The 12,732-nt window shown below is 46.5% G+C and overlaps 1 protein-coding gene across 1 annotated transcript; it reads left to right on the forward strand.

Annotated features, from left to right (window-relative positions):
* Positions 1-7,636: 7,636 nt before the first annotated feature.
* lrrn3b (leucine rich repeat neuronal 3b) lies at positions 7,637-9,927 on the forward strand (the record flags this gene model as incomplete). Its single annotated transcript, XM_080756872.1, is given in 2 exon segments — positions 7,637-8,149; positions 8,152-9,927. Coding segments are annotated over 2 exon segments (2,142 nt in total). The 5' UTR covers positions 7,637-7,783.
* Between the last annotated feature and the right edge of the window lie 2,805 nt (positions 9,928-12,732).

The following is a 12,732-nucleotide window of genomic DNA, read 5'->3' on the forward strand; positions in this document are numbered from 1 at the left end:
TCTATTTCGACGTCCTATATAGCTGAGGGCATGCAACGCTTGCAAGAAAATGAAGCATGTATTTCCTCCTTTCCTCTACCCTTTCCTTAGTTCCATCCATCCATCCATGATCCATCCATCCTCCCTCCCTCCTGTCTGTCTACTAGTATTCATCTCTCCTTACACTGTCATGTTCTGTTGTCATCCATCAACAAAGGGAGGTGCTTGCCAGTCAGATATATCCAATATAATGCACGACGGGAAGGAGGTTCAGTGCTGGCTCATCCGGTATGCCTCCATCTTGCATATGCCTCACACGGCGTTGCAGCGGCTGGCTATTGATCATGAAATGGACGTTGTTACCCAATAACGGCCCCATTGAAACAATTAACACCTCCGGCAGAGCAAATAACAGCACATTGCGCTACAACAACTCCCCAGAGACCCGGGATGGCCTATCTGCTCGGTGATGGAACAAGAAAAGCTGCAATAACCGCTCATCCAGACCGCATTATGGGCGCCGTTAATTGTGATTACCGAACAGGGAAAGCAAAAAAATAAGAAAAACAACACCTCAGCGAGCAAAAGGTCAGGCCCAAACACCGTATAGGGTTGAATTATGACGGCCGGGGTGGATTTCTGGAATAGGGATTAACTGCAATATAGAGAGAGAGACCCCAGTGCAAACCCTAGTTTATCACAATGCTCTCTGGGTGCTGCGGCTTATTAAAGTGTGCCAGGTGTTCTTGAGAAATAATAGCCTCCTAGTCTTCACACACACACTAGCATGCGCACGCACACACACACACACACACACACACACACACACACACACACACACACACACACACACACACACACTCCTATACGTGTGAGGGACAGGGTATACACATTTTAGGACAGCAATTGTAATAATGTCATTTTTACAACAACAAAAAATAAATTGCCATTTTTTTTTCAAATCCAACGGCATTAACCAGTTGCTTGCCGGTGTCATGCACCGAGAATAGCGGCACTGGAAGCTCACAGACACAGACAATTTTGGCAAACACCCATTTCTCTTTTGAGGACCATAAAAAGTGCCCTTGCAATGTCTATTTCTCATGTCTGCTATATTGTGGGGACATATAATATTAATAGTAGACACACACACACACACACACACTCACTCACACACACACCTCTTTCTCCACCACTACCAGCTACCACCCACCAGCACCTCCCATCCTCTCTCTCAAACCAGATTCTCGGTATAGCGATTGCTACTACAGGGACTTTTGAGAAATGAACCTTTGGCCTCATGGTTTTCGCCAGCGGGGCCAACAAACTGCAGCGTTTGTGCTGCATTCACAGGTTTTTCCTTTTTTTTATATTTGTATTTTTTATTTTTTTGTATTTTTTATTTCTTCCTTTTTAAACGCCTCTCCCGATATCCTCCCCCCCGTGGCCACCTGGGTGGAACACGGTGGAGGCGATGAAATGAAATCACCTCCCCCCCATCCCCTTCTTCCTTTCTCTACACCCCACCACCTCTCTCGTTCCTTTCTCTAGGCCCCCGTCGTAGTTCCATATCGTTGCTGCCGGGCGCAGAAGCCTCATATCTCCCTCGTTTCAATTTCTATATTTAATACACGAACGAATGCCCCACTTTTCTGTGGTTCTTCTCAACATGCCGTGCAGGCCCCACTGTTGGGCCGCGAGGGTGTTGGTAATTTGGAAATGTATATAATAATCAATGAAAACTATTAATAATAGCCTGTGACAAAGTGATAACTATATGTTGGATCCATTGGAACACAAGTTCCTTTTTTATACCCATTTTCTGGAAAAAATAAATCAATTAATTGCCAGCTACATTACATATTAGCGACTTTAACCCATTCTGACCGGGAACACATTTTGGTGTCAGCATCATGTTATACTTTAGCTATTGAAAAATAGCAGATCTACAAGCTCATAGCGCGCCACCGAGTGGCTCGCTACGAGCTTGTAGGTCTGCTATTTTTGAAAAAGTCGAAGAACGACTGACATTTTTAGAATCTGATCTCAGGTCAGAATGGGTTAATCAGACCAGTGTGTGTCCAGTGGAAACCTCGTATGAATCTGATCTCAGGTCAGAATGGGTTAAGCAAAGACGGCACCGGCAGTTGGCTCCGGCAACCGGAAATGGATCAGTGCTCGATACATAAACCTGCTCTCCATCGCAGCCCTTTCTACTATGGCAGAACCTACACTTACACGTATAGTGTCTACAACGCCATGTCATAACCATATGTTTATTGAAATGATATCTGTCATACATTCAAACAGATTGCTCCATCACCATAACACTAATACCATTATGTCATATTGACAGATTGCTCCAGCACCTTCCTCTTTCTATACTGCTGATCATGTCCAGCGCATGTAATAATTAAGCAATATCGGCAAGTTAGCTGACGCGCGACGGGGGTGTTTAAAGTGTTTATGTTTGACCAATGATCGCCGTCGCCGGCGGCTGTTTTGCTTAACGATTTTGACAGCTGCGGCGATTGCGTCACAGCCACCGCACTTCCGACCTAGCGGAGCCGTCCTGAAAACAGTCGTTGCTTAAAGTCCCTAATATCTGCTATAACGGCTATAACGGCCTCTGTCAGTCTCAGTGCAGTATAGTTTAGGTATAGGAACCAAAATTATCTAAGGCAGAACTATTGTGTTTTCCGAGTCGTTCGTTTCCGCCCGGACATATTTGCACACACACACACACACACACACACACACATAAGTGGCTTGTTCGCTATAAGAGACGCGGCAAGCCAATGAGAATGATAGCTTGCGAGTATACGGCCACTATACGGCAGCCAATGAGAGAGATAGCTTGCTATAGTCCAGAAAGGCAAAGCGATATATAAACCAGCCCCACTGTTGTGCTTCACACAGCAGCTGGTAAAAATGACAGTTTTGGACATACAAGGTTTGAACCAGCCATAGCGACGATATCTCCTGCCGTCCTCTTTCCCCTGCACACCCCTCCATCCCATCCCATCAGCTTCCTTCCACGTACTGGATCCCATCTATTTCTCTCTCTCTCTCTCTCTCTCTCTCTCTCTCTCTCTCTCTCTCTCTCGCCGTGGCGCGCCGCTCGCCCCGCGCGTGCTCTCCGGACCCCGGGATGATATCGCCCAGCGCCATCAAACCCATCTGCTTCAGTAAGAGGCTGGCTATGTATGACAAATTACACGGCGCACTCGATCAGCAGGAGATTCCATCATGGTGCAGGGGACGACGACGACGGCACAGGAGGAGGAGGAGGAGGGGGGGGGAGGCTGTCAAATAACGAGGTGGCAGATGGCGCGTGCGTGCACGCGCCGCAGGGCTGGGCTGAGTCAAGTCAACATCACGGTCATTTCCGTTTTGCCTCTCGATTGATGGACGATTATTTCATACACTCTCAATTTATATACACATCGTATACGTTCTCTCTGACAAGGTCCGTCCTCTGCGTTAAAAAAAAACGCGTTGTGAGCTTGAAGATCGGTGATTATCACGACACCGTTGTACAACGAAGTGTAAATATCAGGCTAATTAATTTAGTCGATATAGTCCAAGAGGTCCCTGGCTGAATTTCAGAAACAAATGGGCATGTAGGGGGGTGTGTAGTACAAACTACAAATAAACCATTCTGGATTTTGTGTATAGATTTTGTGGGGGGGCAGAGATAAAAAACGTATTCACTCTCTGGCATGCGCACATTTTGGTATGACCATCCTGTTTTGCCAGGGCTGGTTATATACCGGTTAGGACTGGTTAGGACTGGTTATATACCGGTTAGCTATCCGGCGATAAGGCCTGCAGGGCCAGTATGGTAGACTGTAATTTAAAGGGGGGGGGGGGGGGGTCCATGTCCTAATTAATTCAAAAAACGTGAAGTATATGAATGCATGTCCAGGTGTTCAGGATTTGATGTGTGTGTCTTGCTGTGGATTCTTCCAGCCTTGATTCTGTTAACTAGATGCCTGTTATGTCATCCTGTACAGGTCGATCAGTATCTGTGATGCTGGATTGAGCAACCACACACACACACACACACACACACACACACACACACACACACAATGCCAGAAATAGTCAATACAGGGTTCTGTACAAAACTGGTTCTCTCAATAGATTATATAGTCATGTCAAGGACCTCTACATATATATATATTTAGTCGCAGGTCCCCAGCTGAAAATATTTTGTGCCAGCGACCCCCATACTGGGAAACATTTATTAAATGTTCAATATTGTCGTGTGCTCTTAGCTCGGCTATGGTCGGCACCCAACACAGTATATAACTGCAGGCTTAAGTGACTTCCCTGTTCTACGACAGATCGGGGGCTGCCCTGAGGTTCGACCTCCCGTTAGTTCGACCGGATTAAGGTCGGTGAGGGATGCGTTGCTCCCGTGCTTGCGGTTATGTTTAGGTTAGAGTTAGAGACAGGGTTAGTAATGGTCGATCTAACGGGAGGTCGAACCAATGACATGTTACCAGATTTGAACCCGGGTCAACTGCCATTGAGCTAGTAGAGCCTGCCTGCTTAATCAGGGGGACAACATGCGTGTGTCAAAGGTCATGTCTCTAGACACAGGATGAAAATGTCTCAATAGAAGAACAGGGAGACCAAATACAACTGCCCCAATTGCACTGTTGCATTGTTATACTGTATTAAAATACAGATTAGACAGCATATACATTATTATTATTATTATTATTATTATTATTAAAATATATTTTTAATTTGTTAAGTCTTAAGTTATTGATACCAGGAAAACACATGACTTTTGCCATTTCACGATATATAGGACGATATCCGAAATCCCTGGCGATATCCTGTCTCATATTACGATATTGATATAATGCTGCCTTCTCAGCCCTATAGCATGTTGTGATGCTTCACTGAAAGTGAACTGTTGGTAGTGTTTGTGGACCAAGAATGTTTATTTGAACGTTTACCCCTCCAAATGAGTCTCATTTCACTGCACATCTAATAGCGTTGAACTATAAAACATGGCCATTATGCCACAATAAATCTCCCCTTGTTGGTCTCACTGTGCCCACAAAGTCGGCTCTATTTATTGTCAATGAATATTCCGAGTTCCAGTACAAGCCACTTTATCTTTTTTATGCAGGGGAAAAAGAGGAATAATTTAAATCTAAAGTGTTATGTTAAGGGTAGCCAAATCACAATTCCATGTGCACTCTGCTTTAGGGTGAATTGTTTTATTACCCTTTGTAGGGAATTAGGGATGTCCCGATACACTTTGTTGTTTTTACGATCCGATCCCGATACAGAATACTGATACCAGAGAATGACATTTTTATAATAATTCAAAAAGAAAAAATAACTTCCACCGACCGGGAATAGTGTTTATAGCTATATCTAACTATATATATATCTCGTGTTGTGTTTATATAGAAGACTCCTCACTCAAATGTGCACTTGGAGTTTGGGGCAACTCGAAAGCAAACTCCACATGCCCCAACATTTTATTCACCTGCCATAGTGTCGACCCCTATGTCGGATCAGTGGTTAGACTGGGCATATTCGATCCGATACCGATATAACCTGATAATGACCAAATAAAGGTATTAATAATACAGTATTGGGTCATCTCTAATCCTCTGTCTACTCTATCGGTGTGGATATGTGCAAACGTATGTCTGTATGTGACCGTAAGTGTGTGTGTGTGTGTGTGCCCGTGCGGGCGCATATGCGTGTGTGCATGTGCGCGTGCGTGTGTGTGTGTGTGTGTGTGTGGGGGGGGGGGGGGGGGAGGGGGGGGTTGGGACTGTGCGTGCGTGCCTGCTGTTTATTAACAACAGTAGCATGTGGCTTCGTAGTTGCACTCCGTTTGCTACAAAACCTAAAACATTAAGCTATTAGCACTTAAGCCATAATTAATCATTGATTTTGCGATGGGTAATTATGCTAATGCACCAATTATATTTCTTTATGGGTTTTTGTTGTTGTGTGTGTGTGTGTGTGTGTGTGTGTGTGTGTGTGTGTGTGTGTGTGTGTGTGTGTGTGTGTGTTTTATCCCCACACTCCATCTGGTGCAAAATGTTGCGTTTGTGTCAAAGCCCCTCATATCCCCCTCGCTGTGCATTCGTTTGATTGGCCGCCCGTGTGTTTATTGCCTCAGTGACTCAATTCCTCTCCAGTAATCCGTGGAACCGCGCAGCAGCAGTGGTGTGCCCCGGGGGCTAATGCCTAAACTGTATGATGTCTGCCATTTAAGAATTTTTAATAAAGGCTCGCCTTTAACTCTAGAATAGACTCGCGCGGCTAATGTCACGCTTGAATGTCGTATCACGGGGCCACAGATGTGTCCCCAGAACGACGTGTGTATGAAGGTCAAACAGATATAAATCCACCGTGTTGTGTCTCGGAGGCAGAGCAATATAAATGTCAACACGCGTCCAATGTGCCTATAACAAATGTCAATATGCCTAAGTCCTTCTCTCTCCTTCTCCTGCTCTATTATCGGGTCATATCTATACTCGTCCTGCCCCAGAACAATCCTACCCGGCAACATGAAAATCAATCAGCCTATCAATCATTTTGTTTTCCCCTGTCGTTACATTTTACCAACACATATTGTGTATGGGGTCCCTCCTATAAGTCAAAATACTTTCAGGTCAGTGTTGTTTTTTGGCAGCACATTTCTAGTTTAGTTTTAGTCCTATAGTCGCTTTTATAGTTTTCATTTAGTTTCAGTCACATTTTAGTCACCCGGAATGCTTTAGTGTTAGTGCAGTTTTAGTCGACTAAATCTACAGTTGATTTTAGACGACTAATTTTGGCGGGCCTTGATGCCGTCGTAATGTCTGTTTTTAAACTTGTTGAAAATAGCGGATTGGCTATTTTCAGCATGCAACCAATTGTAAAATGACTTATACTGGATCTCTTGTCCACTATAGTCCCTTCCTAACATTTTAGTTTAGTTTTTATTTGTTGACAAAATCAACAGTGTTTTAGTCATCATGGCTTAGTTTTTATGTCGTTTTTGTAGTCGACGGACATTTTCCGTCATAGTATTAGTCGACGAAAACACTGCTTTCAGATGGGGAGTCCGTGGCAAAATACATAGATTATTTTAGGGCTCCTTGACCCGAGCATATGAGAACCACTAGCATGTAACATAATATAGAGAGTATATTATACTCTCATGACATTCCTGACTAATGCTCTTATTATCGCATCATATACTCACTACCTCTCTCTCTCTCCCTTTTCTGTGTCTTGCAGGTAGCCAATAGGAATGGACTGGGCTGTGGACTTTGGAAGCTATAGTAATGCCACTGGAAGAACACATCCATCTTTTAAAGTGCCATCTATTCATGGATAACTACAAATGCGCATAGCTGGACTACAACTCCCAGAGGAATACCCGCCTGTCCATTGTGTTGTTGTTGTATTATCCTCCCCCCCCCCCCCCCTCCCCCCACCAACCAACCCCACCCCCCCATCTCCATCTTCTTTCTCAGTCTGCCTCACACCGCAGCCTTGACCCCCGACCCCGATCCTGGCAGGGAAGCATTGACTGATTACATCTCATTAAATTCAAGGACTTCTTACAGAGCGAGGCAAAAAATAAATAAATAAAAAGTCAGCCATCAGCGCTGCAGTTGGTCAGGGCGGTGGTGGCGGGTTGGCGCTAGGTGGGGCGGTGAGTCAATCGCCTCAGCAGTCACAACAAATGATTCATTATTTGTGAAACTGCTCGGCTCAGACCCACTTAATCTACAAGGACCAATTACTTACTGGAGGGAACGGGGCCAATATGAAGGACGTGTCATTCGTGGATCGTCTCTTTGTCAGTCTGGCCGTGGCCTCTTTTGTCTTGGCCTCCGAGGAGAGGCTCGACTGCCCTAAGCTCTGCGTGTGCGAGATTAGGCCCTGGTTCTCTCCCAGCTCCGTGTACATGGAGGCTCCGACGGTCGACTGCAACGACTTGGGACTCTTCAGCCTGCCCGAGAGATTACCGGCGGACACGCAAGTGCTGCTGCTGCAGACCAACAATGTCGCGAAGATCGACAGGCCCTTGGATTACCTGGCCAACATCACCGAGATCGATCTGTCGCAAAACAACTTATCCTCCATCGGCGATATCCACCTGGGACACCTGCCCCGGCTCCTGTCGCTTCACGTGGCGTGGAGGAGAACGGGATAAGAGAGCTGCCCGCGAGCTGCTTGGCCACGCTGGCTAGCATCCAGGAGTTGTACATGAACCACAACCTCATCGCCTCCATTGCCCCCGGCGCGTTCCAGGGCCTCCGCAGCCTGCTTCGCCTCCACCTCAACTCCAACAAGCTGAAGGCCATCGAAAAGGAGTGGTTCGACGCCATGCCGAGCCTGGAGATCCTCATGATCGGCGAGAACCCGGTGGTCTCGATCCAGGACAGGAACTTCGAGACCCTCGGAAACCTGCGCAGCCTCGTCCTGACCAGGATGAACCTGTCCCAGCTGCCCGACGACGCCCTGTCCGGCCTCGACAATCTAGAGAGCATCTCGTTCTACGATAACATTTTTCCCGAGGTGCCACACTCGGCCATACGGAACCTAAAAAACCTAAAGTTTCTGGATCTGAACAAAAACCCCATTGGGAGAATACAGCGCGGGGACTTCGTGGACATGCTCCATCTGAAGGAGCTGGGGATTAACAGCATGCCAGAGCTGGTGTCCATCGACAGCTTTGCCCTCAACAACTTGCCCGAACTGACAAAAATCGAAGCCACCAACAACCCAAAGCTTTCCTACATCCACCCCAACGCTTTCTACAAGCTGCCCCGGCTGGAGACCCTGATGCTCAACGGCAACGCGCTCAGCGCTCTCCACAGGATCACCGTCGAGTCGCTCCCCAACCTCCGCGAGGTGAGCATGCACAGCAACCCCATCCGCTGTGACTGCGTGGTGCGCTGGATGAACATGAACCGGACCAACATCCGCTTCATGGAGCCCGACTCGCTGTACTGCGCGGAGCCTCCCGAGTACGAGGGCCAGCGCGTCCGACAGGTGCACTTCAGGGAAATGACGGAGATATGCCTGCCGCTCATCTCGCCCCAGAGCATGCCCGGGCGCGTCAGAGTGCACAACGGCAGCTCCGTCTCGCTCCACTGCCGGGCTTTCGCGGAGCCGGAGCCGGACATATACTGGGTCACGCCGTCCGGCGCCCGGGTCCTGCCCAACACCGTCTCCTCCGACAAGTTCTACATGCACCCCGAGGGCACGTTCGACATCTACGACGTAACGGAGAGGGAGGCCGGCCTCTACACCTGCGTCGCTCACAACCTGGTCGGGGCCGACCTCAAGACCGTGTCGGTGGAGGTGAACGGGTACTTCCCCCGGCCCGCCGCCGACGGCTCCCTGAATGTCAGCGTCAGTTCGGTGGAGACCACCTCACTCCTGGTTTCCTGGAAGACCGCCCACGGCAGCTTGGCTCCCAGCATCAAATGGTACACCGTGACCGACACAAACCGACCCACCATGGCGTTCACCACCAGAGTCCCCACTGACATCCGGGTCTACAACCTCAGTCACCTCAGCCCGGCCACTCAGTACAAAGTGTGCGTGGACGTCCGCAGCGTCCACTACAAGCGCGACACCAAGTGCGTGAGCGTCACCACCAAGGCATTGGAAGTGTCGCCGAAGGACACGGAGAAGTTCGACGCCGTGGTGATCGCCGTCTTCGGCGCGCTGCTCGCCGTGACTTCGGCGGGCTGCCTCCTCGTATACCTGTCTCTGAGGAGCCACCGCCTTTATGTGGAGCTGAGGAGATGCGAGTCCAAAGTGCCGCTCACGTCGGCGGAGGCCTGCAGTGGCATGCACTCTCCTTTCTTTACGAGGCTCTGGGTCTCGGGCAAAGGACTGCCGAGCGGGGTGGAAGTGAAAGCCACGGTCATAAATGTGTCCGACGATGCCTTTTAAAAGAAGCGCAGCGATGTGTTGAGCACCACAAACCGACTTACCGCAGAGAAAGAACAAGGCCGCGAGGGAGAGAGAGAGAGAGAGAGAGAGAGAGAGAGATAGAAATGAAACAAAAACAAGGACAAACCTGCAGTACTGTTTAAAAAAGGGCATATCCTTTTTTTTTGGGGGGGGGGGGGGGGGAGGGGGCCTTGACTCAAGTTATTCTGTGAAAACTATATTTGGATACGGGGGTGGGGTGGGGTGGGGGGGGGTGTGTGGTAAACAATGGAAAATAGACGACACACTCCCCGGCCGTCTCAATCCCAACTGAAGTGGCAGCGTCGTAACGGTTGCATCAAAGCCGAGCAAACATTTCGCAGGAAGGAGGGGGATCATTACGGCTTCAAGATATATACTGCTCCCCCCCCCGCCCCCCCCCGGCTCAACCATGTGGAAATACAGTCGAAAATGAAAGACAAGAGGACGATGACGATGGTCTGCTCCGTTGTAATTGACTGTTAAGTGTGTTCAGAGTCGTGGAACTGTCTGTGTGGTCCCCAAGCAATACCGTCTGTGCTTCGTAAAACACCCATAGACGAGTTATAGAGCTACAGTACAGTGATATCGCCTTGTCTATATACCGGGAAAGGGGGATTTTGTAGAATAGACAAAACAGTGACTATGGCGTAAAGCTTTTAATGGAATATATCCCCTCCACACACAAATCCCACTTGCTCTCGCACACACACACACACACACACACACACACACACGCACACACACACACACACACACACACACACACACACACACACACCTTTTTTTCTATTTAAAGTGCGAGGACTCTCAATTTTTCATGGAAATATTGTTATATATTCTATTCTGGTGATGTACTGAGAATTCCTTGTATCTGAACAGTCTACTTGGGTTTAGATTTTAAGAGTGAGGAGCAAGGCTGCTCTCATGACTACAATGTTGTGATGTTTAAGCATAACAAAATTAAACTACTATTGTGGGTATCTAGGGAGGACATTTTGCCGAGATGGCCGTCTGCATATAGTTCTTGTGACGAAAGGGACTGGGAAACAAATAAAGGGGGGATGTTGGAAGGTTTGGATGACAAACAAACAGAAATGGACTCATATAAGGAGACTCTTGAGGCTGTCTGCATTATCTCCCAACCGAAAAGGACGGAAGGATGTTTGTATAGAACCCCGGTTAAGTGCCTACAACAAAGAACTATGTACTGTATGAGGTCAAAACGGAAGAGATACCGAAGAAACATGTCAGAAATACCACCGTGAAAAACATGGCCATGTCGAGTCATCACCGCAGCAATCACAAGCTAAAATCTCCAGTACTTTTAGTGGGAATACGTTCTCAGTATTTTTAGCATATACATATTTTAAGAACAAAACAAAACAAAGCAAAAAACAATTATAAATAAAATGTTGCGTTGTTGCTTTGGGTGTAAAGTTAAAAAGCCATTTTTATATTGACTGTACTATATGTGATCATTGGGCACAACAGACTAAAATAAGAATTGTGCCAAGAAAAAAACTAAAAACTGAAGAAAAAAAAAACTAAAAAAACAAATAAATGTCATTGTTTCTTTAACAAACAACCCGGCACCAATTCTCTCTCCTTCTGTTCTCCTTTCAGTTACCTCTAGGGCTGGGTGATATAGGACTTAACCCATTCTGACCTGAGATCAGATTCATACGAGGTTTCCACTGGACACACACTAGTCTGATTAACCCATTCTGACCTGAGATCAGATTCTAAAAATGTCACAGTCGTTCTTCGATTTTTCAAAAATAGCAGACCTACAAGCTCGTATCGCGCCACTCGGTGGCGCGATATGAGCTTGTAGATCTGCTATTTTTCAATAGGTAAAGCATAACATGATGCTAACACCAAAACGGGTTCCCGGTCAGAATGGGTTAAAATCAACATCACAATTATTTCAAACCTTTGCCTCCATATACTGTACAATTCATCTATAAGCTCACCGCAAAAAGTGACGTGCCGTTGTGAACTTGTAGATCAGCCATTTTTAAATAAACAAAATCGATTATCACCATATTAGTATAATAAAGCGTCGCAGTCCCGCCCCCTCAAGAGACCGGAAAATAAATCCCAGTTCATTTTCCTCATAGACTTTTCAGAAAGTATTTAATTTAAAGACGTTTACACCGCGGACAAAGCCAACTCTTGTCATGACCAATTATGACAATAAACACAATGTTTTGGGCCAAACAAAGAATTAAAAAAAACGGCAGGTTACAACACTTCTTTTGTTGTTTTTCTTCTTTGTAATCATCTGTTTGGTCCAAAATATTGTGTTTGTTGTCATGATTTGTCACGACTCGAGTTGACTTCGTACAACGCTTAAAAGTCTTTAAATAAATACTTTTTGAAATGTCTATGAGAAAAAATGCATTGGGATTCATTTCCTGGGCCTGGCGTCGTCATGAAAGGCGGCGGGATAGGCTACAGGATTAAGTGATTAATCAGAGTAGACTAATTGATTTATGCGATAATATATAATAGAATATTTTGTTGACATAGACAAATAAAACGTGATTATTCCAAATTGGATATTGGTGCTAAAAAGTTCTGTATATTGCCCAGCCCTAGAGTTCCCTCATATTACAGCATGGTATTCAAGAAACTGCAGCACATGGTAATAATCACCTCTATTCTCCCTTTGTCATTCTTCAAAACCCTGACTAATTATGAAGATTGAATGCAGCCGAGGCCTTTCAACTGTAAGCACGTTGCACCAAACATACCTAATGACCACAGGGCAATGCGATACAA

Source organism: Protomyctophum bolini, assembly GCF_963924005.1.
Source record: "Protomyctophum bolini genome assembly, chromosome: 23".
Taxonomy (NCBI): domain Eukaryota; kingdom Metazoa; phylum Chordata; class Actinopteri; order Myctophiformes; family Myctophidae; genus Protomyctophum; species Protomyctophum bolini.